We start from the raw sequence: 24,261 nt of genomic DNA, 5'->3' as shown, positions 1-24,261 counted from the left end.
AAAACAGGGTGTCTAAAATTGGGCGGATTCGAGGACGTTTGTGAACAACAAATATTGATGGATAAAGTTCTTGTGAGAGTGCGCAAGGAAACCTACCTTACCATTTACTTAGCGGTCTATATACTAGTGTGCTGTGAGTAAATCCAGAGGTGTAGGAAAGAATGGTGAATGGACTGGACTGAAGAGAAACCGGTGAGTTTGGAAGAAAATATCGAGTTGTCAGATGTTTAGGACTAGGAACATAAACAACCCAAATAGTTGTTGTTTCTGGTACTTGGAAATTAGCGCGCTGGGTGTGGTCTATTCAGCCACCACTAATCACGGGTAAAAGCTTGCGGAAAAAGGTAGAACTGTGCTGGCTATAAGACCGTTCGCATTCAATCAGGCACAACTGCCACGGAATGCCAGGCACTTCTGCTTTCTCTCTCAGTCATGAACACATTTTTTCTTAGGTTTGGTGCACAGTCTTGTCCATTTTCATATCTCCTCCGCTAAGATCCCGTCTCCAAAAACGATGTTTCTACCTTTTAACGGGGGGAAAAGTCAATTTTCATTGCTCTATTTCAATGCTAACACTAGTTGGACAAGAAGGGCGAAACCGGTCGTCGGAAGTCCGAGAGTTTTCAGCAACTTCATGAGTAATGTATTGCGTCTAGGCGTGCATCGCGATGTCTCGAATATCGTACCAACTGAAACATAAGGTGGCCTGGAGCAACACACTCGGTTGCTTAGAAACACCATAAACGGAGTTTCACTTGGGTCCTGTCAAGGCCAAAATGATATTCAAATGAGTCTATTGGTGGGACACATTCGACAACTTGGTACACTATGTGATTGTATCATACTATCCATTTTGTTTTCTTTCTTTTAATGAGTTTCGCTTGTCAAATCTGTGCTGTGGTACACAATACCCCTTGAAATCGCAATAACTGTCTGGTTTTCTAATGAGCCATAGGGGTTCGAGAAACTGTGTGTGTGAAAGAGAGAGCAGTTGTCCCCATGAGTCAGCCTTAAGTTGAATCGTTGCATTTCGTGCGTCTGTTTCGTGTTCATCCATGTATCATTCTTTTTCCCTAGTTAACTGGGATAAATCTGAACCATATGTTGTGCCCCGCCATCACTGACCCATTCGCTGGACCAAACTATCGCCTCATGGCCATGGTTCATCAACCTTCCTTGATCCTGATCCTGGGAAAGTGTATCAGCTGTTTCGGCTTGAGTTGGAGCTCTTCACCTTGGCCTTGGCAGACCTCACTCATGATGATGTGTCCTTCAGAAACGGACACATCTAACAGCTCTTCCTCTAGCGTGACTTCGAATCCTGGGAAACTTCGCTGGCTAAACTCGGAACCGGAGTCTGAAATGATGACACTGGCCGCCACTCCATGGTGTTGGTCTGACCTATTTCGCTATCAGACGTATGTGTGCGACCGACAACTCCCAGGCAAATCAGCAAATTATTCAACGGGTAAGGAGGTTCCGAAACACGAACACGATCCAGAGTTGAGTCCGGTGGATGAGGTTTGTCGCCGCACATCGTCCAGTTAGCAAAAAAAGACATTCATTATTTTGTGATTCCTGCACATTTTACATATCTATCCGACCTTGATAACAGAGCAGCTCCGTTAAGCCCACCACGACGATTGTTTCCAGGATCTGTTCCATTGCCAGTATTTATTTCTGGTGCTGGTGGTATGTCTTAGTGAGTCTCAGTTTCCCTCTTTACAAAGATTTACTTCATATTTTTTATTCCGATCGTCCACATGACACGTTGTACCTTGTTGCCTTTTTTGTCCATTTCTCCTCTACACTAAACGGGTATCGTCTGTCCACTTCTCTTCCAAATCGTTTGCAGATGTTTTTGCTTTCCCTCCCGGACGTCGTTTCTTTTTGCGCATAAATTGGTTCATTCATCGCAGTTTTTCGGAAATTACTTTGCTTCCATTCCGTTTGTATTCCCATTTTGTTACGCACCGTGTCTCTCAGTTAGCCACACGAAACTCCGGCAAGATTTCCTGTCCGGCCTTGTGGTGTCCTAATTTAAAATTTTATGTTGGACGAGCTGTCTTCTTATTCTACACTTTGTTTGAATGTGTGCCTGTATGCATTGTTGCTTGGGCTTCAGGACAATAACAGTGTCATCGTCTGACAGCTAACTGGCCACTAGCTTGCGCTCTAAATATGACTCACGTGGGCTTGCCGATGATCTTTGTTCTCTTTGCCTTCATCATGTTTAACACCTTTGGATTTCGTTGTCCTCTTCCACTCACCCTAGCTAACAGAATAACCATCTCCAAGAGAAACTCCGAAGGTGAGCGTTGTCATTCAGGGGACCAAAACGGTATCTCCCGACAGCATCCAAATGTCAAATGAAGCACCATCCGCAGAGGGAGGTCATTCTCAGGAGATGCCGAAACACGTCACAACGTCTGTCTTCTGGAGAGCTACTGTACGAACTCAACGCCTATGAAGGCAACTCATAGACAGTGGGTACATCGGGAACCTGATTCCAGCCCACTTCGGTTTCAATGCAAAATGTCAGTGGAATCACCGTGTTACATTGTTGTCCTCTTAGTCACCGTTACGAAGTGATCTAACAGCTGACCTTGGTCGACTAAACCAATACCTCGGGCTCACCGTGCATGGCCAGATGTGCTCAAGTTTGGTCCTTGATCTGACAAGTTGTGCGCTATGTCAGCTATCTACAAAGTTATATGATACCTATGGCTAGTTGCCTGACTTTGTGGAACCGCGTTCACTCACCTTCTTATATATAATGTTTGTATGCGGACGATAGTTCTGCGGTTAAGCTACAATAAAAGATAAGTAATAGAAAAGAGTTTCCTCCTTATCCGGACTAGAGTATTGTCCTTGGCGATGAGCTCTAATCCGAGCTGTGATTGTTCAATCCATGGGGCGATCATGCAATAAGCATGTCAAAACTTGAGTACCGTCGAGTTGACTCGCAGTATATCGCCGTAGGTCATTCACGTAATCCAGTGTCTGCTATATTAATCGTGCGGTACCCTATTTATGATTGATGAGGTTACCAGGCGCGAACGACCAGGCACCGCAGGTGATGGTGGGTATCCGTTCAGTTTTGATAGCGACGATAATAGCTAGATTTCTCACTTACTGAGGTCCGAGTACTTCGTTGCCAGGTTAATATGTGACTTCCTTCAGACTTTTCAACTCATAAATCGGCTATATGGTGTTGCACCCACAAACCAAGACACCTTAAAGTTGCCAAAGCACGGGAACATTTGCAGCATTTTGTTTAGACTAGGAGGGATAGTAATAGTCAAATAACAAAACAATGTCGCTCGCACAATCTAAGTTTCCTCGTCTTTCTTCGGATCTCATTCCCACTTCTAGATTTCTCCCTTCAATTGCATATTCTGTGATTGCACCGCTTACAAAGTTGAGGGGAAGAGTGATTTCGGGCGGCCTTGATGAACCTTACTAGTTGTGCGTAAGCTCTTGAATGGCATGGGGCGAGATGGATCAGTGGTTAGAGTGCGCATTTAGCGACCGGAAGGTCCGTGGTCTCTCTTATCTCGACTTCTGTCTAGGCTCGGGCAACCGGGTAATTTGCCAGCCCCGGTGCTTCCTTTGGGTGGCCTGGCATCAGTGCACCGGAAGAGTGTTTCAGGTGGACGATTGTTGTTGCTATCTGTATTATCATCGACAGCTCTTTCTAAACTTAAACACAACCATATAAATTCCCTTATTAGGCACGAAGTAGATGTAAAGTGAATTCCTATTTGTCCAACTGCATTTGGAGGTGCCATTCTATCTATAGGATCAAAAGCCTCATTGAAATCAAGGAAAGCTTCGACTTTTAGTGTATGTAACTTTTCTCAAGTATTTGTGACGGGGTAACCGTATGATCACTGCAGCCCCCTACCTCGACGAAATTTTGCTCGATGACTCACATGGCAAAATTATGTTTCCCAGTGTCTTGGAAACTAGCAGCCGTGTTACGAGATCTATGACCGAGTTAGTCGTTTCGGATGTTTCTTTTAAACAAAGGTGCAGAGACGTATTAGCTCCACTCCCCTGTAGACAAATTCTTTTTGTGCGTAGCACACAGTTGGACTTCGTGTTCCGTACTGGGAACATCCTTCCCATAGGATCTTATTTGTCTTGTAAAGGAATTCCTTCCAGATCAAACAGTGGATTATAGTGCTCGAGATAGCTCAGTGGTTAAAGCGCCAACTTACTGACCGGAAGGTCCTCAGCATTTCGAACGCTCTTGTCTAGGCTTGAACAACCTGACAGTATCTTAGCCCTCCTTTAGGTGAGATGGCAGCTAGGCACCGAAATCGTGTTGCAGCTGAACGATTGTTGTCAGTGCTCAATGGATGTTATGTTTGGACAGATTGATGCCCTTTTGAATATGCGGGACCTACCAACCCACACATGTGTTTCTTTTTTTCAGCCCCACTATGGTGCCAGGACTTACTACCACCGTTGATCAGCACAAGCTTTCTTCCTTACCGAGTGATGGTGTCACCGCTGTCCAGTTCCAACCAGGCAAAGCGACACCTCAATTTCTGGTGGCCTCTAGCTGGGATTGCACTGTACGAATCTATGATGTGGCCTCAGGAAGTCAACGAATGATGTATCAGCATAGTACTCCTGTTTTAGACACCACATTTTCCGACACGGTCCATGTGCTAAGTGGTGCGCTTCGTGGTGATCTGAAGTTGTTTGACTGCAATACGAATCAATGTGAGTGGTTAACCCGGTCACACACACGCGTCCTACCTCTTAGTCTGTATTTTTTTGGGCTCGACGACGTTTTGGGGATTTCTGTGGGTCTTCTCCGTTCTATTTTCGTATTTTATCTAACTAAGCCAGATTGACATAAAGAAAAAACTGACCGGCACCACAGCTGGTCCATGCTTGCTAGTAAGCATGCATAATGAGATGCACAGTGCTTAGGGTTTGCGTAACGGCTCAAATTGCATTGCCGAAAGGGGTTTACAGCTCCGCATTGCATATTTTGTTCGTAGATCTTTTAGGAATTTCAAGATCCTCTGAATGATTGATTGTGGATCTTGAAGGTTTATTTAGATAGAAAGTCCCTGACATCTTTAAAATGAAAATAAACAGTGCACACTTCATCTTTATCTGGCATACCATCCTCCAACTCCGTTGCTTTTGTTCTAACACATTTCGGGTTTCTTGATACAAGCAGTTATAATTTTAAACTGAGATTTCGGCCTGTGAGTGAAGCTAATCTATGCTGAAAAGCCGAGAAGTACTGTATATATGTTTCATCCTTATTGGCAATCACGGGCAGTCTGCATCCCACGAGCCCCCCGAGAATTTCGAAGCAACGACCTCGCGGCTGGTAGTTTGAACAAATCCATTCGGCCACCAGCAACTAAATTCATTAGATAAACCAACTAAATAATCATGACCGACTAAATTGGTATCCTAACTTCCTGCGATCCTTCTGAATGCTTGAAGAAATGGGGACTATAACCACCGCCTTTGGAAATGTAACTCTGGTTTTCCAATGACCGGAGCAAATCGCTTGAGCCGTATTCAATTGTATTACTTTAGACTTTAACGTACAGTTACGTCTACACAAACATCGCTGTTTCTCTGGGTGCGGGGGCAGTTTTCTGCTCAGCTAAGATACGTTCTTGTCAATTTGTAAACGTGAGCAGATCGTTTGCAACGAGACTGTAAATGGTATTTTTAACGACCATGTATGTGCTCGAATTTAGTGCACACAACATTTTCAGTTTGCTCTCATTGTTCGGATGTGGTACACGCACTTTTTGATTCGTGGTCCAATAAAATATAGTCCGCGTTATCTGAGCTTATGCTCATGGCGGTGACCTGGCTAGCGGCAAAGAAAGAGGAATATTGTAGTCCTTGGTTTTCACATTTTTCACACTGGTTTCCTCACTTTCCCATTCTTTGCAGCTATTTCATCCAAATTCATGTCCTGCCGCGAAAACACTAGTCACATGGACTTCTGATATGTGTGAAAAAGATTACTGTCATTTAATAATGTTAAACTGTTTATTTGAGAATGCTTTTAAGATCTCAAGTCCAAATGTTACCGAAATTATGGTTTGAGTCAGCTTGAATATTTCAGCTTGCCAGTAGACTTCCGTGTATCTTTCCGAGATGTATACCAATCCATGCGTAATGGTCATCGTGGTTATAAGCCATGGGTATATGTGAGCTGAGGTACTGCCACTACGTTCAGATCTAAACAGCAAACACAAAGTTCTAAATCAGAGATCTTGATTCAAAGACCTGAGCATAAACTGTCGACAGTCGGCCGAGGACCACGAGAGTGGAGGAGTTAGGAACAGGGTACCACGTTTGTTCCGAACCCGAAACCTACAGGGCTGGGATATCTAGATCGACTGAGCTCCCTCTTGAGAAATGTTCTACGGATATTGCCTGAGCTTTGTCCAGCTCAATTTAGCTTGCTTCTCTACAATACTGTTCAGGAGGACGTGCCAATCGTTTCTTGTCGGCAGATTTACTACGAATTCGTGATTATCCTATTATCCAGTAATACTCAAATACGAGCGACAAACCGTGGTCGAGCAAGGTAGATGTAATTTCATGCGAAATAGTAATAAGTTATAATCAGATGTTCTCCGGGAACTTGATCGGTCTCCTATTCTCATACCTCACCTAATTCTACCTTCTGTTTTTACTCTTTTGGACCCCTATTACAACTGTTCCACATCACTATCATGCACTCCTTTTCGTGACACTCCTTTCATGACACTCCTTTTCGGGATTTCGGATAGCATAATTCCCCTCACCTTCGTTTCTTCGTGCGCAAGACATTCGTGTAACAAAATTTGCCTGCTTGTAGGGGCGTTTGCTTCGTTGGAGATTATTGTACTTGTTTCATCGCATCGATATCGGAGTGCTAACTCAGGTAGGCATAGTGTGGTCAGCTCTTTGAGCATTTCGCGCTGATTGGACAGATCCGATGAATGTAGCCAGTTCGACCGTGTGTCACTGCTTAACAGTTTTTCACCGCTCATCGTGTCATTACAGGACCAGTTATCGTGCTTGCGCCTTAGCAACTACACACACCATTCCAACTCCACAATGTTCCGCTTCTGACGACTTCGAAAACCAATTTTAAAGTACACACTTTCCCAGAAGCCACCCAAATTCGGAAATAAGACCCAGTACCTCTGTGATAACGTCATTGGTCGTATGCATCACTAGACTGTTTACCATCTCTGGACTCGCAAAGGTTTCCGGTTTTTACAGATCGAGACCCTAGACTGTCTAAGAGGTCAGTGTTCTGGTATTACCGACTGACTGCAATTGTTATTTCAAAAACAACAACCCTAGAACAGTAGGCATGTTGCCGTGTGATGTTCGTTTTCTGTTAAAAGACTCCAACCAACTGTTTACTCAATTGGAACAAATTTTAGGCAGTTGGATCACGTCAGATTGCCGCTTCTTTCCCCCATTTTATCAGAGGAACTCGGACTGATGTGCCTGATGCTTGAAGTAAACCTGTCTGCGTCCTCTGTCTGTCCTCTCCACGAGTCATTTTAATAGGTTTTAACGGTGTTAGTCGAACGTCACCAACTTCTAGGTGTTGGGTGTGCAAAGAGAACGTGTCTTTCGGTTTTGACGACACGTTCTAATGGTGTGATCACAAACGTCGGTACTTTGTTGCCATCTGTTAGCTTTGGGAAAGTGCTTGGCTTTGGAAAACTTAACCATCTCTGGCACATGTGAGGTCTTTCATATATTTTGTGTCATTCGTTTCAACTTCATACTTGTATTTTTCCTGCAACTCCCACCCATCTCATTCAGCCCAACAGCTAGGATCTTGCACTCGCGCTATCAGCACTATGCACTACAACCCAACTATCCAGGCTTGTATAACCGGCAGTTGGGACTGCACCGTTCGTATGTGGGATCCTCGAGCGTCATCCTCGTCCAACAATGCTTTGGGTGATAAGGGCGGGGCTATGAGCGTGCATCGGCAACCGAATACAGTGTATACAATGGATAGCATACGTCACAATTTGGTTGTTGGTACTGCTGGTCGGCATGTCTTGATTTGGGACCTGCGTCAGATGCACGCACCGGTAGAACAGAGGGAGTCCAGTCTGCGCTATCAGACGCGGTGCATTCGATGCTTCCCCAATGGTCAAGGTTACATTCTGGGGTCTATTGAAGGTGAGCCAGAGACTACCGGTTTCGTAATTAATTGGTTGTTAATATGCAGGGTTGGGAATGCCGTCTGTTTTTTTTTTGTTTCCAGGTACTTACGCTTTATTTGAATGTCCCGTTTCCTTTCCCAGATTTTATGACGCCACAGGTACTTTTAGGTACGCTCAGTTTTGGTGTGTGCATATGAAGCCCTCAAATCAGAAACTGTCATTACACAGAATGATACCTTCTGCAGGTTCCTTAGTAAGTCGCGGCTTGCTTCTATAATCCCAATGCGGAAATGGTTTCTATCTCAGGTGAGAATTTCGTCTCTTGGAGCGGGTCGATCGCCTAGTCTAGTGAACCAATAGCCTCTTGTTGTGTAATGTCTATTGGGTATCCCGCTTAATCGATGGGCAAAGTCGTTGCTGTTCAAATTGTCGGACGATTACTGGGTCGCTTATCACTGCATTGTTGGACCAGGTGGGACCATTACGTGATGCAGGGGTCCAACCTTATCTACCTGCCATCCCCGTTAACAGTGGCAGTTTGTTAATCCAGTGCTGATTTATGTGAGCGGAAAGCGAATTGAAAGCTAGAAGGTATGCAATGTTAGTCCCTGTCAGTCCCTACCTCTACAGATTCTCAGTTAGACTATCTAGGCAAAAATTCACACTAGATGCAACGGTAACGCCGACCCCTATTTTCATTTCCCAATATCTCCATCCAATGGTGGGGAACAGAGGGCATCCGGGACTTTCGTAATCACATTTGTTCACTTGGTTCAAGTCGCAGGTTGATCGCTCGTCTTTATGTGCCACCCATACTTGGTGACAAAATGGGAACCAGCCACAATTCGTGATTTTGTACCCATTCCTAGTGACAAAAAGCTTCTTTCCGGACCTCTCGATCCAACTGAGTATTGCGTTATCGCTTTTTCCATCTACTTTTTGTTGCATGCTAGGTTTAGCTTGACAGATCACATACCGCTGTATCCACTGCTTCGGTTGAAGGTCATCCGCCAAGCAGTCTCTATCAGCTGTTCTAAAGCATCCAGAAAGGTATGCAATGATCAGACATATCGGCGCTCGTACAGTCAGTCAGGTTCTCGTAAATATGCAGCTTTCCGTCTCTCCGTATTACAATATGCCGTGAATTTGCTTGTTTTTCTCACGCAGGTCGTATCGCGGTCGAAATGTTTGATCCAAGCCCAGAAGCTCAGAAGAAAAAGTACGCCTTTAAGTGTCATCGAGTCAAGGAGGAAAATATGGAAATAATCTACCCGGTTACAGCAATCGCCTTCCATCAGGGATACAACACATTTGCGACTGGTGAGTTAAACTTATATTCTCTTAGGACACTGGTTGTCAAATGAACGTTCTTTAGTCGCCTTTATCAGAGTGTACGACTTGCAGGCAGAAACTGACCCTAAGTTAGAACCAACTTTTTGAGTTTTTGTTGTCCAACTACAAAATATTTGCTTTGTTGACATGCTAGTATCGGTAAATCACGTCACCTGACACTTTTGGCTAATAATCACCTCCTCACTCATGAGAAAACCACATCTATGCGTTGGAACGTCACACACTCCAGTGAAGTCGACAGGCCTTCGGTAAATATGGTTTTTCTCCCACGTCATACTCGTAGAGACACTGTGGTTGGTACTGTTAGCTGGAATGGACTGTCACAGCGGAATGTTTCGCTGCATACGTCATATGGCATGTTAAACCTTAAGCAAACGAATCTTTGCTGTTTGTAGATTCATCCTGTTTACTGTGGGAGAACCCTGTAGAGTGAGTCTGATCTTAGCTGTGAAAGAAGCAGTTTAATATTAATAGTGGTATAAGGAGTTTTAGCAATTTTCTGTTTAGTTTTTGTCCTGTGAATGAAGCTAGTTCTGTCTAGGGCTAACGATCGGCTTCACTTTCAGGATGGAATTTCACATGGAAACCCCCACATCTTACACCGTCGTCAATCTATGGATATCACGGTATGAGCGTGATTTCACTAACCGGGTGGTCGTGCGTTCGAAACGCTGTTCATGATTCCCACTAAGGATAAAACAGTTGTACAGTGCCTCTCGGCTTTTCACTACAGATTGGTTTCGCTTACAAGACGAAATCGTTGTTTAAAGTTTGATATTAGCTGACCCTACTCTATAGGGCACATGGAATCTTAAGTAGATGGAATCAATTTGACCACCCCGGAGCATTACAGCTAGCCAATTTATATGGGCGGTATTGGAATCTATGGGTTTACTATCACTATATTCTAGGATCCTGCCTACCTGAGGATGGCCTTCTTTCACTGTCCCGTACCATGCATGAAGTTGTGGCTTCTGTCCATAATGCTCGAATACTTATTTGGCTAGCGGAAAGCCTTGACTCCAACCTGGCATTAAATGTCTGGGACTTGAGAGCAGGGCGAGGATTTGCTATCGGCCTTGAGTCCTTGCTTTTAAGGACCTGACAACAACCATACCACACAATTTGTCCAACCCCAAGGCTCAAAGTACGCAAGCATTTTTATTTTAGTCCTTCGCTCTCCATACGTGCTCGGAATTGCTTTATACGGATTTCATACTTCACCTCTTGGATTCTCCTGCTTTTCGCTTCACGTGATTTTCCTGTGCCTAGCCAGATATACTTCCAAGTAAGATTGCTTTCATGGAAAAGGAAAGATATTCTGGGAAAGAAGCGGAAGTTTATGAGCATTGCATCCATTCTGTCTTTTCGCCCTGAGAATTAAGACCAGATTGATGACTTTAGGCTCATTAACTGACGATACGTTTGACAAGCCCAGATGGGTCACTCAGACGTTTGCTGAGTCGGTTGCTATTCGCATGATACCGTGTGTTAACAGGTCTGATAATGTTGAATCATCTTCCATTTGGACGGGCCTAATTCACGTACAAAAGCGACTAACGCACGGCAATCCGCACGTTGCATTTGATATATCCAGTGTGTAGTCACCAGCATTTTCTCTCTGAACAAACAACTCACAGCCCCCAAACCCTTTTATGTCCTTCAAACTCACTTCGGAAGTGACCTATGGAACAGCCAAGCATCGTTGTTGAACACTGATGTCATGCATCCATTCTTTTCGCCCTGAGAATTAAGACCAGATTGATGACTTTAGGCTCATTAACTGACGATACGTTTGACAAGCCCAGATGGGTCACTCAGACGTTTGCTGAGTCGGTTGCTATTCGCATGATACCGTGTGTTAACAGGTCTGATAATGTTGAATCATCTTCCATTTGGACGGGCCTAATTCACGTACAAAAGCGACTAACGCACGGCAATCCGCACGTTGCATTTGATATATCCAGTGTGTAGTCACCAGCATTTTCTCTCTGAACAAACAACTCACAGCCCCCAAACCCTTTTATGTCCTTCAAACTCACTTCGGAAGTGACCTATGGAACAGCCAAGCATCGTTGTTGAACACTGATGTCATGCTGTCGATGATGATGGTGACTATGAAACATATTCGAGGTTCGGACGGACTGCCGTTTGACTTCAGCTTCAGCCACAACCTAACCACGTATTTCTCTGTTTCTTGTGGTCCCCCTATGAATGACAGTGGTTGCCTGCAATAAACACTACCACCGGACAGACGAAGTTACCTTGATGCTTTGGTCAGCCTGGTGCATCACCAATGTAGTTTGACACCATTGATACAGATATGACCATTTGAGCATGATCGTTGAAGCACATCGATCAAACAGGCTTGTCTCAGTCCATTGCCTTGAGGCTGGCATTCTCAGTCACCAGCATGGACCCCTATATCAACAACGACCTCCAATAACTCATACCTTCTAACTTGTCCGCTTATCTATGTATGTTCTTTTCGTATCTTGGGACTGGATCGGCCGGAGACAATGCTTGCGCGAAGAATCATCCAGAGGGTCTTCCGTTTCGCCCCCGTCGATGCTCCAGATAGGATTCATGCATACTAGCGCAACCTGATGAATCTTCCCAATAGCTTTCAGCTTACATCTTCAGACAATGAAGAATATGGGCTTCAATACGTATAGTCTTACTACACATTACCTCATCCTTTGTATCAGCTATGTTGCCTTCAGTCAACATTCTAGCCGCGAAGCATTCCAACGAAACCAGCATATCCAGAGCTTAATTACGGGCTACGTCAAGTCCGATTCAGCACTCAATAGTCCAGTAATGTGATGGGTTAATGCATCAGGTGTGCTTGTGACAAACCCATTCATCTTCATAGTTCACGAATAAACTAACGACAATAGCTTGGAAAATTCGGAATGTGCCACAAAATACTTACTGATGCTGATGCTGATCAACATTTATCATCCAGTGATTCACCAACTATTCACTCAACGCAGTTGTACAGGACAATTATTCTCCTTGCTAGGACAAGTGTCGTCATTCGACACTTAGCCTGAATCCTCTACTTCATGTTTCCCACAAATTCAGCCTCCTGTTCCGACTACTGTACAATTATGTGCAATGCAGATGCGATAATTAAATTCCATGGGGCATCCATTGTTGAAGTGCGTGTGGAACCCCATGTCAGATTCTTGATGTTCGAAGCCCAACGATATGCTCTATGGTTTTCAATTCTGATAGGAATGGAACTCAAGTCCAGTGCTTCGCTGCTTTGTCGTTAATCAAGCTCAAACACCCGGACCAAGGTGGCGATGGAATACTTAACCAAGAATGAGTTAGGCATTTACTAGAAAGATTCCAAATCTGCCCACAACTACGGCAACACTTACCTGTCAGTCACCCACTTTAAAACATCTTCATGCTAACAACCGAAAACCCACCAACTTCCGAATTAACGTTAGTTCGTATTCTGGTGCATCATCAATCAAATCGGCGGCTTTTCTAAGTGCAGACATTCTATGATTGCAAGGCAAATCTTGTTAGTACGCTATAATGGTAGGTAAATGAGCCTGCATGCTACACTTCTCAGGGCCTATGGAGACTTGACTCTGATCGAGTCATTTGGTCACCCAATTTGGGACTACAAATGGCCAGAAACTTCACTGACAACCGTTAGCTCATACGTGTTTTGAAGGTCTGATCACTGCTGCCACATCTGTCATAAACTGGTCATGAATTTAGTGAATATACACCCATTTGCAAACTAATTTGGTTTTTCGTGAGACTCATCTGGAACCCAGCAGAATCTTTCGTTTGTGATGTTCTCAGGCAAGAGTGCGTCCTCATACTTATAGTTTCATTCAAACCATGCATAGTTTGATTCCTCATTTTCACATCAACCATGTATCATTAGCTTTAAAAGGAGGACAGTCCACGTGATTGGTGGACCTCTTACACAAGAAGTAGCCTAGTAACACGTGATCATGTCACATGAAATTTGCGACTGATAGCAGAGTGGCTCTCTATGTTATTTGACTGTGAGTTAATCACAGCGCTCACCAGCTGCTTTTCGCCGACCGGTTGAGCTTTGAAATACCGCCCTGGAAGTTGCGGTTCCAGATCTCTGAACCTTATGAGTAGTACATTACAAAGATGGTGACGAATTTTTTCGTCCAGCTATCCGGAGCATGATGTAGTTGTTCAATCAGATAGTAAGATAGTCTTACGGAAGCAGATATTTATAGAAATATACGAGAGGTCGCTAGTTGACGATCATATACCCGTGGAGCTTTTCAGGGGAAGTAAATGAGCCAATCTTGTTGATGCGTGCCTCAAAGGAAACATCACTTGGTTCGAGGCTTTATCAAAACTTCATCACCGGTATGACAATACACTCTTGATCATAGACGATTAAATGGATAACGTGGCTGCATGCAAACATCATTGGGGCACTTGGAATCTACTGAAAAATTCAGTGTTATTTGTTGTGATATTCAATGTGAAGATCCCCCCCCCCCAATGGCAATCCGTCTTGTTAAAACACACCCAAGAATCGATTACTCGATCCACACCGGACGAAGGCTACTGGACAAAAATTTTACCCTTAAACTGATTAGTAGTGCATGGCTACCCCATCGCAAACGGGGAGCTGAAGTTTGATATGAACGGGTTACCACCAATCTTCCAGCTCACCGAAATTATCATGTCTGATCCGACCGGGTCGAGTTATTCGCCGTTATTCGAACGCAGTATTCTCGCCAAGTAGCCCAACCCCGAATGATTCAACGTATCCCTTGCATCCTCAGGTCATTGGGTTATGCGGTTAAATTAGCTTAGTCTCAAAGATAAAAATATTCTCCCGTTATTCTACTTCATGGGTGATTCGTGTACGGACCAAGGTGGGTCATTTTGCTTTTACTTGGTTTTCTTTTACCTTTATTGAATCCCGAGATAGGTCAGTGGTTTGGGCGTGACCTTGCTAACCAGAAGACATCTCGAATGCTACTGTCTAGGATTGGGCAGTATGACACTAACAGGGCCCTCGTGTTTCCTTTGGATAACGTGGCAGCTAGGCACCGGAAGTTTAGCACTGAGATTGAGTGTTTTTCTCTAGGGAATAAGTTATCCCCTTTGAGGGACAATCCTATAAAAGCCAAGTGCAGTACACTGGTGTCTCCTATAGCTCGTCATCCCTTTATGTTCGGCGGTCTTAAGTGGGACGTCTTTGTTACTTTTCATGCCCGCGACACGTTGTGCCAAATCTGGAACACCACACTCCCTTATTCCTCAGCTCCCCAATTCTGGCTGCTGAGATTATTCAATTTCCTATTTTTCACCATCATCTCACAGGAGGATGTGACGGTATTGTGAATATTTGGGACGGATTTAACCGCAAACGGTTGGCCCAGTTGGCCAAATACCCAACCAGTATATCCAGTTTGGCTTTCTCCGAGGATGGACATCAGCTGGCAATCGCTTCGTCTTATATGTACGAGCGCGGTCAAATTGAAGACGAGCCGGAGCCCACTATTTATGTACGGAGTGTTGCGGACAACGAGGTGAAGCCCAAACATCTGGCTTCCGCAGCCTCAGCTGCTCCAGCGGGAGGTGGCGCTCCGATTAAAGCTTGATGATTTGTGCAACTATGAATCAGTACATCATTTTTGCATTTGTTTCCATCCGGTCTTCACAGTTTTTAATAAATAATCAATGTTTCAAGTTTCCTCGTTGTTCTGGTTTTGTCCAGACCTGGTTGGGTTTTTTTGTTTGATTGCAAAGCACATGGGTTTCTGACTTTGGGTTGTACAACTGTATTTAGCTTCAAATGCCGACGGAGTCTGTTGCGGTATTCGTCGCTCGTGTGAAGACCTTCCTGTTCATGTCGCCACACAGTGGCCTCATTCAGTACTGTTTAAAGACAACTCTGCTGTTCTCCGCTTCTTTCGAATACTTTCGCGTTCAAGCTGCATCCTTCCATACAATGCAACACCTTGCGATGTTCACTATGCTAGACTTTGACCCTGAAACGGAGAGGAAACTGTTGCGCTAAAGACCTCAAAAGTTGTACATTATTCAAATCTAAGAGAATCCGTTTGTGCATGCAGTCTTTAACTTTAGCTGTTGCATGCAACCCTCCACCTGTGTTTCCGTTGAGCACTAGCAAGATGTAAACATATCCGATGGCGAAGCCGCACGGCCATTTAATTTTTACAAATGTGAATTGTGTAATTTTAACCTAAATAACAAACTTGGCAGGTTAAAGAATACGAAATGGCGTCTACGTGCCAAACTGTGGCTTTCTTAAACTTCTAGGTAGAGCTCGGCTGACGAAAAATCAAAGAATCATATGTTTCCGATCTCCTTTCCCGCTGGTAGAACCGTTGGATTCTCATATACGTCCCACTGAAAAAGAAATGGAAAAATAGCGCCTGCTATCTAGTATCTTTTCGCAGTACACACCCAAACCAGAGGAGCTTAATGCCTATCTGTATTAGTTCGCGCTGTTCATGTTCCCAGTCAGGTATAAATCGAGTAGTTTTGTGCACATGCAACAGCCTTGTCAGTAATTGGCCCCGTGAGTAGTATACTACCTGTTGCTAACTTGGAACAGCTCAGTGCTTAAGACACAAACTGTAAGATCCAGTATCTCGACCAGGTGTTTCATCCACGTGCTTTCTTCGTGGGTAGAAGGGACGGCAGCCTGGCACCGAAAGGAAGAACGAACAATTTCTTTTGTGAGCCTTTTTTCGAAGACTACAGACAAAAATAAGCTGGTACACGACACCCTGTGTATTTCTGTGTTTTCGGGTCTGCACTACAAAACAACATAGATAAATAAAACAGAAAAGCGCTTGTCCTCGGAAGCTAGTGGGTTACAAAGATGGTGTGAATGATATGACTGTTTACACAGCCCCGGTTTCCATCTCTTGATAGCAATGGATTCAGTAATCCGACCTTCGGGATGTTAATTTTCCAGACTCTGCCGGTTTTCCGATTGATTTTGTCTTTGTAACCCCGGTATCCTCTCAGCCTTTGTGCTTCCTTGGATCTGTGTGGGAGCTGAGATCTACAAGATCCTGTGTGTGAAGGACATAGACTGATGGGAGAAGATGAATTATTTTTTCTTAGTAAGTCCAGGTCTAAAGCTGTCACCGTGTCGTGGTGGTAGGGCGCCAGTGCTGCAATGATCCTGTGCACTTCACTGGTGGGATCTCAGTTCCCCAAGGTTTAGCCATACCAGGAAGCCAGATGGACAGCAGTGCGAAGAATTCCCGTACCGCGAGAAATCGAGATAGTCCGGAGGCAAAGTCATGATGTTTTCTTCGATAGGAGCATGGATATAGTGAAATGTTTCCATCAGGCGACCAATGTATCCATGTTTATGGAAGAGGTGATGCTGCCTTGCTTCACAGTTTCCAGTTTGCCGGAATATGAAGTGCTTATGAACAACTCACGTGTTTATCAAAAAGCCTGGAATAGGGTACCATAGTCAGTGCTTGGCGTATTTGGGAGGGTGCTTTGGCCAGTGAAAAGCATCGTTCTGAGGCACAAAATACTGGACAGAAATGGCAGTACTGTCCTTAACACTGACAAACAAAAAATTGCCTAACATTTTCTGGTATAACATTTTGGTGCGATAACGTACTTTTCTAGATAAAACATCAATGAGAACGGGGACAAAAAGCTCCATTTGCAGTGATTTCACAATCATCCAATGAACACCTTTTAGCAACTGAGCACCATAATAAACTACTGCTTTATATGAGGTCAGCAACATCAAACAATGGGCATCTTCCATCCAGATTCCCAATCAATTCGTTAGCTCTACTAGGACGATAACCTTTCGTTTCTTTTAGTCAAGCAGTTCATTTGTTCTCCTAATATTCTTTTTCTGACCAGAGATTGCAGGTCACATGCTATTATTTCACACGTGCATGCTTTGTTCTTCTGACAGGTGTGCGTGTGAATCTCACAAGCTAGATCAAATGCAACTAGTCAAGGTCGACCAGAAAGCGAAAGTACAGGAACCGCCCATTGTAGTATTTCATGAATCAGGGAATACCAAATGTTAGGTTCTCATCACGTGACAGAACTCCTACGGAGCATTGTTCATCTACCTTATTCTCAAGGTCTAGCTACATTCACTTTGGTATCTCATGTGGACTGTAATCAGCATGATGTGAAAGACATAGGAGGGAAACTTTTTTTCCAAAATCTTTAAAGGTTATTTATTTCCCAAAAGGCTAAAAATGCGCAGTGCCCAAAGTTTGGGAAATAGGCGTGCAGAGTTTGTGTTGTGAAAAGGAACTGCACAGTAACCGCCTTATCGTGACTGTTCAGCCAGTCTACCGGCAAGTGATTTCACTGCGGAACCACGATGCATCCGCTAAACATCGTTTGCTCGATTGGAAACAGGTCAGTTACCATAGTTACTTAACGTTTGAACTATTACCATGACATAAGTGTGTTTATTATGAATATTCTTCACGTGGTCCATTCGGTTATGCCGGCGAGGCTGACAAAAAAGGAGGTATTTAGCATAAAGAAAACTACTCACATTTCGTAAACGAAAGAATCAGCTGAGTTTCAGGTGAGTCTTCCTTGAAAACCAATTTGATATGAAAATTAGTGTATTAGTCGCAATATTTAGCAGTTCGACTCATTATTTACAGGGACATATTTCCAACAAGAACGATACACACCCCACATGTCAAAACGTCGACAGAGGAACGCCTAATGCCGGAAAATACAGGTGGTAAATCAACTGAAACCATTTTGAAATTAGAAAAGAGAAGGCTGGACGAATACGTGTTTTGAATTATTCGAATTCTGGGCCAGTTCAACGAGAGGGATTGGACAAATCGCTCCTGTGCACAAAGTTCAGGTTCGAGGTATTCAATGACACTGGCCTCGGCCTTCGTAAGACCACTTAACCTGACTGGTTTGAACCGGTTTTGTGGCACCTGGTACACAATCTGTAATGCAGTGCCTCAATCAACCGTGTTTTCTAGGTAGGCTAGACTAGTACTCTGGATTTTACCCGCGCCTCCCAGGACAAGCCATTTTGGCCCCCATCTCTAGTTCGCTTCGACAAGTGCTGTATCGACAAACTAAGTCAATCGGAATAGTCAGCTATTTAATGGGTAATTAACCCAAAGCCCTCTGTGGATATTAGGAACTGCAACAGAAGATCTGTTGTCATCGGTTTTTGAGCTCACAATACAACCAACCATTTTCCCCGATAAGCCGCTCGTCGTTGAATGGTTAAGTGTTCAAACTACCAGCTGGGTGATCGCGGGTTAGAGACACCCTGGAGTCTCTTGGGATCCACAGTGCTGATGATTCCTAATAAGGATGGGACAGCTATACAGTACTTCTCGGCTTTTCAACACACACTGACTCCACTTACTAGAAGAAATCTGCACCGAAGATCCCAGAACCACCGTCAACAAATATATTTCCCTAAAGGATCAGTAGAAATAGATTTCTTGTGATGGTGGCTAAGCAAACTAGAATGCAATAATCCTCACGAAAATGGCCACTACAAAGAACGTGCGTGCTCTTCATTACTAGGGTTTTTGTCGAAGGTAAAAAGGTTACTATCAATACTGGCTTCTGTTGGATCGCCCTAATCACCGATAAGAAACAAAGTGCCTTAGTAAAACGCTTCTCATGAGAATCGCATATGCGATGGAATATAAATCGTTCTCTAAATGTGTCGTTTGATATATATATATATATATATATATATACAACAGATGATAACCCATGAGCTTGTAACGAACCTTCCTTCCTTGTTCTGTACTCACAGGATTTTCACACTCATGCCAACAGGCCAAACAACTTAAAGGAAAAACCTATGGTGTCAGTCCACCTGACAATGACCTAAACAACCAGCCACAGTTGACCATTGACAATGATACTACATGAGAGTTTGTTGTCGGACAGAAAACTCAGATAGTGTTTAGTTCTCAAAGTGAGCTTGCTTACAGCTACTGAGAATCTTCTCGTCATTGCCTGACTGGGACTTGCATGATACACAACGCTGATGTATTACACTAAGGATCACTCGGTGATTCACGGTATTTTATGTGTTGGCTGACATAAATTAACTTGTACCTAAGTGTACAACATCAGGAAAGTTAGCTAAGCCGAAGCTTAAAAATATCCAAGGAGCGTGAGACAAATCAGCCAACACTGAAGACAGTTTTTTTATTGAGAGATAAGTCAGTATGGTATATTTCGTGGGGACATTGTTGATGTTGATCCCACGACTGGTCGCCGACGCGCGGCTGAATTCCCATGCAATGCTTTTCTGATCTCAATTCTGGATTCCTGAGATGTGTATCACTGATAGGTTATGAGAAAAAAGAGTAAAAACGGTACAAAGTACTTCGCGGTATTTGGTGCCGAAACATTCAGGCCGACTTTTTTCTTACTACTTAGAATCTGGCGGTAGTCAGTCGAGGACGCAAAAGTCTAGGGCTTCGACATTGAATTTAGAAGGGTGTTAGCCGATTTAGACGAAATGTAGTAAAACGCACAGTTGGACACAAGTTCTACACTGACGTGACCTTCCACGCTGTGGAGTCGTTGGCGTGAGCGCGTTTTTTTTGTGAGAAACAGCTTGTAACTGCCGACTAGGAGAACATTTGCACAATCCCCCATGTTCAGCGGAGACGAAAAGCCGCAGGTGCCTTGGGCTTTCGGGATCCACTAATATCTTTGCCAAAACTTAAGGGATTTTGCTTGAGGGGCTAACCAACATCAGTGCATTCGTGCAGCTAAGATCGAGTGGTGCTGTGTGACTTATAAAAGTGATTTAAACACGCTGCTTACTAGCCATTCCACTTTTGAATGTGTGGGGCTCAGCCTGGTGGGTGCTTGAGATGCTCGCTATGAGCTGACGTCCGAGAGATTCGGGTGGGACCAGGACGCTTGAGGGTCCTGTCATGCGTAAAACAAGTCCTGATGAACGGTTCAAAATCAAAAATACAAGATGGATGATCCTATAGAATGTTCGTCTTGCCTTGTCTTCTCCTATATGAACAGCTCTTTTGCAGCCAAAACAAGTTCACTCATTACACTTTTCGAGTCTTGTTTAGGGGAAGTTCAATGAACTTACAATCCTGAGGTTCCAGTGACCAAAACTTACTTTCCCGACGATGTCCAGCTGAAAATCTACTAAAAAGCGGAAATAAAAAACATTCTTGGACCAGGAATCATACGAATTCAGTAACTTCCAATACCGATTCGTCTGAGGTCAAGATTTTGCGAGATCGTTCTACGGGGAAAACTTGGTAACACGTAAACAAGTGGCGCTGCCGGTTGTTTTGCCCTGACGGTAGGTTACGCGTGTTCTCGGTCATGGGTGATGGTGAGGATGCGTGATGCTTTCGGAAATACACCGGCTATTGAAGAACGTGTTAATCCGAAATGCTCATTGGCAGCCTCTTCCCTACAGCATGGGTGATCTCCGAATCTCCTGTTTTTCCAGTTGTTCGAGATTACGTGGAACGAAAACCTTGTGGTTAGAGTTTTCATTGCTCTGCATTTCAAGTTGTCCGTAAATCTGGCCTATTTACGTTGCTCGATGAACTGAATGAGGGCTCGCGTAGTCAAACCTCGTTCCAGAACGGATCTTTTCCTGGACTGTTGCGATTATCAATCGGAAGTCATCGCACCAGTCAGAAAATAGCTGCTATGCAATCAGCTTGTCCAGAATGGCATCAACTAAAATCCGGAGGTGTTCGATAACCGCGTAGGCGGTTTTCCGGTAAAGAAAGCATGAGAAAGCTGTACTGGATGTGTCATCTGCCTTTCCAACCCTCGTAGCCCCTGTCAAGAATAGTAGTTTCATACTCAACTACAGTCTACTTCGTGATAATATGCCCGTGCATTTCATGGTCCACGGTTTTTCCAAACGGATATTCCAGTACGAACTTCGTTACGCCATCGTTTTGTGAATGCCCGTCACCGGTTACCAAGGCCAACATCTCTTCACCAAACTAAAATCATGTAGAACTGCACCTTAATCTTGACGGTTTCTAGTGTTCAGCAGAGCGTGTCCTATCGATACACAATTCTATTGGATTCCACGTGTCTAATCAGTCTTGATGCCTGAGTAGTAACTAACGCGGGAGCCCATTTCAGCAGCCTCCTAAGAGGTTGTGTAAATGGGAACAACACTCATTTCAGAGAACCAAGGGTCGCAGGCGAGTCGGGGGAGGGGACATGCGGACTAATCATATTCGAGAAATATAGTTTCGTTTGACTTACGCGGTAAATGGAGGGGTGGATATAGTTCGCTTTCCATTTTTTAATGTATGTGATGCTGTGCTTCATTATAACTGACGGATTCTAAAATCGGAATATGTATACATCTGCTGCACCAAGTGGAAAAATCTTGTATTTGTAAATGAGTTTGCGGGTTTGTCGAAAATGCTATCGTAGTTTCAGTAGAAGGCCTTAAATAGGCTTTGGGTAATCATCGCGCCATCCGCATTTTCAAACCACTGATGAAGTCACAAAGGATGGGAATCATCTTTAGAGACCGTCAGAAGTACATGCTAGCATCTCATAGATAAAGAAGTCAGTTTTCACAAGCGCTGTCCCTAGCTCGGTCCAGAAATGTATCGACCTTAACGATGGAGATATCCATCCGCTGATCCGCCCTAGTAACCCTTCAGGACAAAAACCAGTAAATGGCTTCATTTCTGCCATATCAAGCAGATACTTCCAAGAAGCATGTAACTGAACCTCTACGGAAGACGAAGCAATATCGGAAACTATGATTCCCTAATGTCACCGGTCTGTAACCGGTTTTAACTTCTCTGCTTTGGTAGCAGCTTCCTGTCAAGGAAGCTCCTTGCTGTTCAAAAACTGTATCTTTGGCAGCACAGAAATTTCAACAGCGTGCGATCGCTTTGTCCCTATTAGGATTCATCAAAAGTGCCAATCTTAGGGCTTCATTGATGAATCTGAAACCGTAACACGTTGCATGCGAAACCAGACTGATCGGTACTGTCAGTGGTTTGCATCCACACAAATATACCATAATCGTCGCAGATCAAATGTCGACCAGTCTTTGACAGGCGATTTCCAGCAAACGGGAACTCTTCCTCATCGAGCACATAACCTAGTGTGGACACTTCATGATGTAAGATAAGTGGACCTATACTGAAAAGCTCAGATGTACTGCTACGTTCAGATCGTGTGCAGTTGCACATCAGTGTGCAACTGAAGAAGGGCGCTTACCCCCGGAGTTTCTGGTAAACAGCACTCTACGAGGGAAACCGCGCAAATAAGGAAGGTAATCCTGAAGACAAGTTGGAAGGAGCTCGCTTTTTCACTCGGGCTCCCTTGCGAGAAACAACTATTCTCAAGAACCAAAGGGGGTCACTTATTCATCACGCAGAGAAGTTACTCACCCTGAACATAAATCACATCAAAACTATTCTGCGGCATTGACCCAGGTTAACTAATGAAATTTAACTTGAAAAGGATTACGTCGAGAAGACTGTGATGCCACATCGGTGGAGTCGTCTTAATCGGACTTGACTTAACCGAAAATTAAGCCTTGGACAATCCCAAAGCAACATTCGTTGAAATAGTTGAGTCCTGACATCCATTGAAAAGGATGCAACTGAAGAACAAGATGAAGTGATAACTTCGCAATTCGCAAAATCGAACTAACCATCATTGCTTTCGCTAGCTCCTCGCGATAACTTACCTCATTCGTGTTGGGTCAAAAGAAAAAACACTAGCGGTAACCTGGACGACGAGGTCTTAAGACTGTTAAACTTATTCACAATAATACGCTAGTACGTGTGGTTTACGGATATGTGGGGTTATTCGACTTCTTCAGCCTTCAATTTGAAAATTCTATCCTACCCTGAAGAATGCCTTTGAAGAGTACCGGATGAAGGTAAAATTTCATCAGGATAGCACAGAAAGAAGGTTATGCAATTTTCATTAACCACCCTCCAACGAGGAAACACGTTTGGTTCTCCCAAAGAAGTCCCCTCATTAGGTAAATTAACATTTGGGACAGGAGAACCTGATCAGTCGGGTGATCCACTTGCGTTTAGATTCTAACAGCTGCAAGGCTTCCCTCGCATTTCCAACTGTTGGTGGGCTCAGTCTTTAACGAAGCGAACCCCAATCTGAATTTTATGACCTTCTGAACACTTGAAAAATACTTAATTACATCTCTGTTACTATCGTAGGAACAAACTTGAGACTTATTGACACAATGCAAGTGAATGCCAGTGACTGCCGTCCCGTCAGTCAGTCAAGCAATATTCCAGAAAGTTTAAGAGAACGAAAGTTACACGAGTACTTTGCTGTTATGATCACAGTTACTTAACCCACAGTGTTTCATTCTGGAATGGATGTGTACAAAGCTTTTGATGTCACAAGGGGGTCAATTTTCCACTGACGAGCTTGATATCAACACGTGCGACATCTCAAACGGGTTTGAGATTGAAGGGAGGCGCGTCCATACGGTTCTCAAAGGTTTTCCAACCATTCTATCCTCACTATGCTTGTGAAACCATAAGCAATAGCTAGCGAGTTGAGTTACTCGGTGGCTAAAGCATTCCCGTCAATGGCATCCCACTGAAAACTATCCCCATTCCTAATTGTTTTTGGCGAAAGGTCTCTGTTGGTAAACGATCCGTGAAGTGAGGGACCGCCGTATGCTACACGGTGTTGTGGGATCCACACG

General features: G+C 44.0%; 5 protein-coding genes across 5 annotated transcripts in view; 3 read left to right on the top strand and 2 right to left on the bottom strand.

The window, feature by feature from the left end:
- The window catches only part of T265_13520 (hypothetical protein), a gene marked incomplete at both ends in the record, with an annotated part of 38,219 nt that extends 36,160 nt beyond the window's left edge, over positions 1-2,059 (top strand). Inside the window, one exon of the mRNA XM_009169287.1 lies at positions 1,078-2,059. Coding sequence (XP_009167551.1) covers positions 1,078-1,548 — 471 coding nt within the window. The remainder of the gene's footprint in view (positions 1-1,077) is intronic.
- The window catches only part of T265_04492 (hypothetical protein), a gene marked incomplete at both ends in the record, with an annotated part of 30,388 nt that extends 17,340 nt beyond the window's left edge, over positions 1-13,048 (bottom strand). The window contains 2 exons of the mRNA XM_009169247.1: positions 2,764-2,810; positions 12,974-13,048. Coding sequence (XP_009167511.1) covers positions 2,764-2,810; positions 12,974-13,048 — 122 coding nt within the window. The remainder of the gene's footprint in view (positions 1-2,763; positions 2,811-12,973) is intronic.
- Positions 4,449-15,253, top strand: T265_04491 (hypothetical protein; the record flags this gene model as incomplete). The annotated part of the gene is made up of 4 exons (XM_009169246.1): positions 4,449-4,734; positions 7,828-8,196; positions 9,348-9,500; positions 14,883-15,253. 4 exons carry the CDS (start codon positions 4,449-4,451, stop codon positions 15,161-15,163), a joined length of 1,089 nt encoding a protein of 362 aa, XP_009167510.1.
- Positions 15,254-15,357: 104 nt separating this feature from the next.
- On the top strand, positions 15,358-15,582 carry T265_04490 (hypothetical protein; the record flags this gene model as incomplete). The annotated part of the gene is made up of 1 exon (XM_009169245.1): positions 15,358-15,582. One exon carries the CDS (start codon positions 15,358-15,360, stop codon positions 15,580-15,582), a length of 225 nt encoding a protein of 74 aa, XP_009167509.1.
- Positions 15,583-15,875: 293 nt separating this feature from the next.
- T265_04489 (hypothetical protein) lies at positions 15,876-23,270 on the bottom strand (the record flags this gene model as incomplete). Its single annotated transcript, XM_009169244.1, has 5 exons — positions 15,876-15,935; positions 16,988-17,073; positions 20,373-20,501; positions 20,689-20,714; positions 23,266-23,270. 5 exons carry the CDS (start codon positions 23,268-23,270, stop codon positions 15,876-15,878), a joined length of 306 nt encoding a protein of 101 aa, XP_009167508.1.
- Between the last annotated feature and the right edge of the window lie 991 nt (positions 23,271-24,261).

The sequence above is a fragment of the Opisthorchis viverrini genome (genome assembly GCF_000715545.1).
Source record: "Opisthorchis viverrini unplaced genomic scaffold opera_v5_74, whole genome shotgun sequence".
In the NCBI taxonomy this organism is placed as follows: domain Eukaryota; kingdom Metazoa; phylum Platyhelminthes; class Trematoda; order Opisthorchiida; family Opisthorchiidae; genus Opisthorchis; species Opisthorchis viverrini.
The sequence above is the reverse complement of the archived record's forward strand: the minus strand, read 5'-3'. Positions and strand labels throughout refer to the sequence as shown.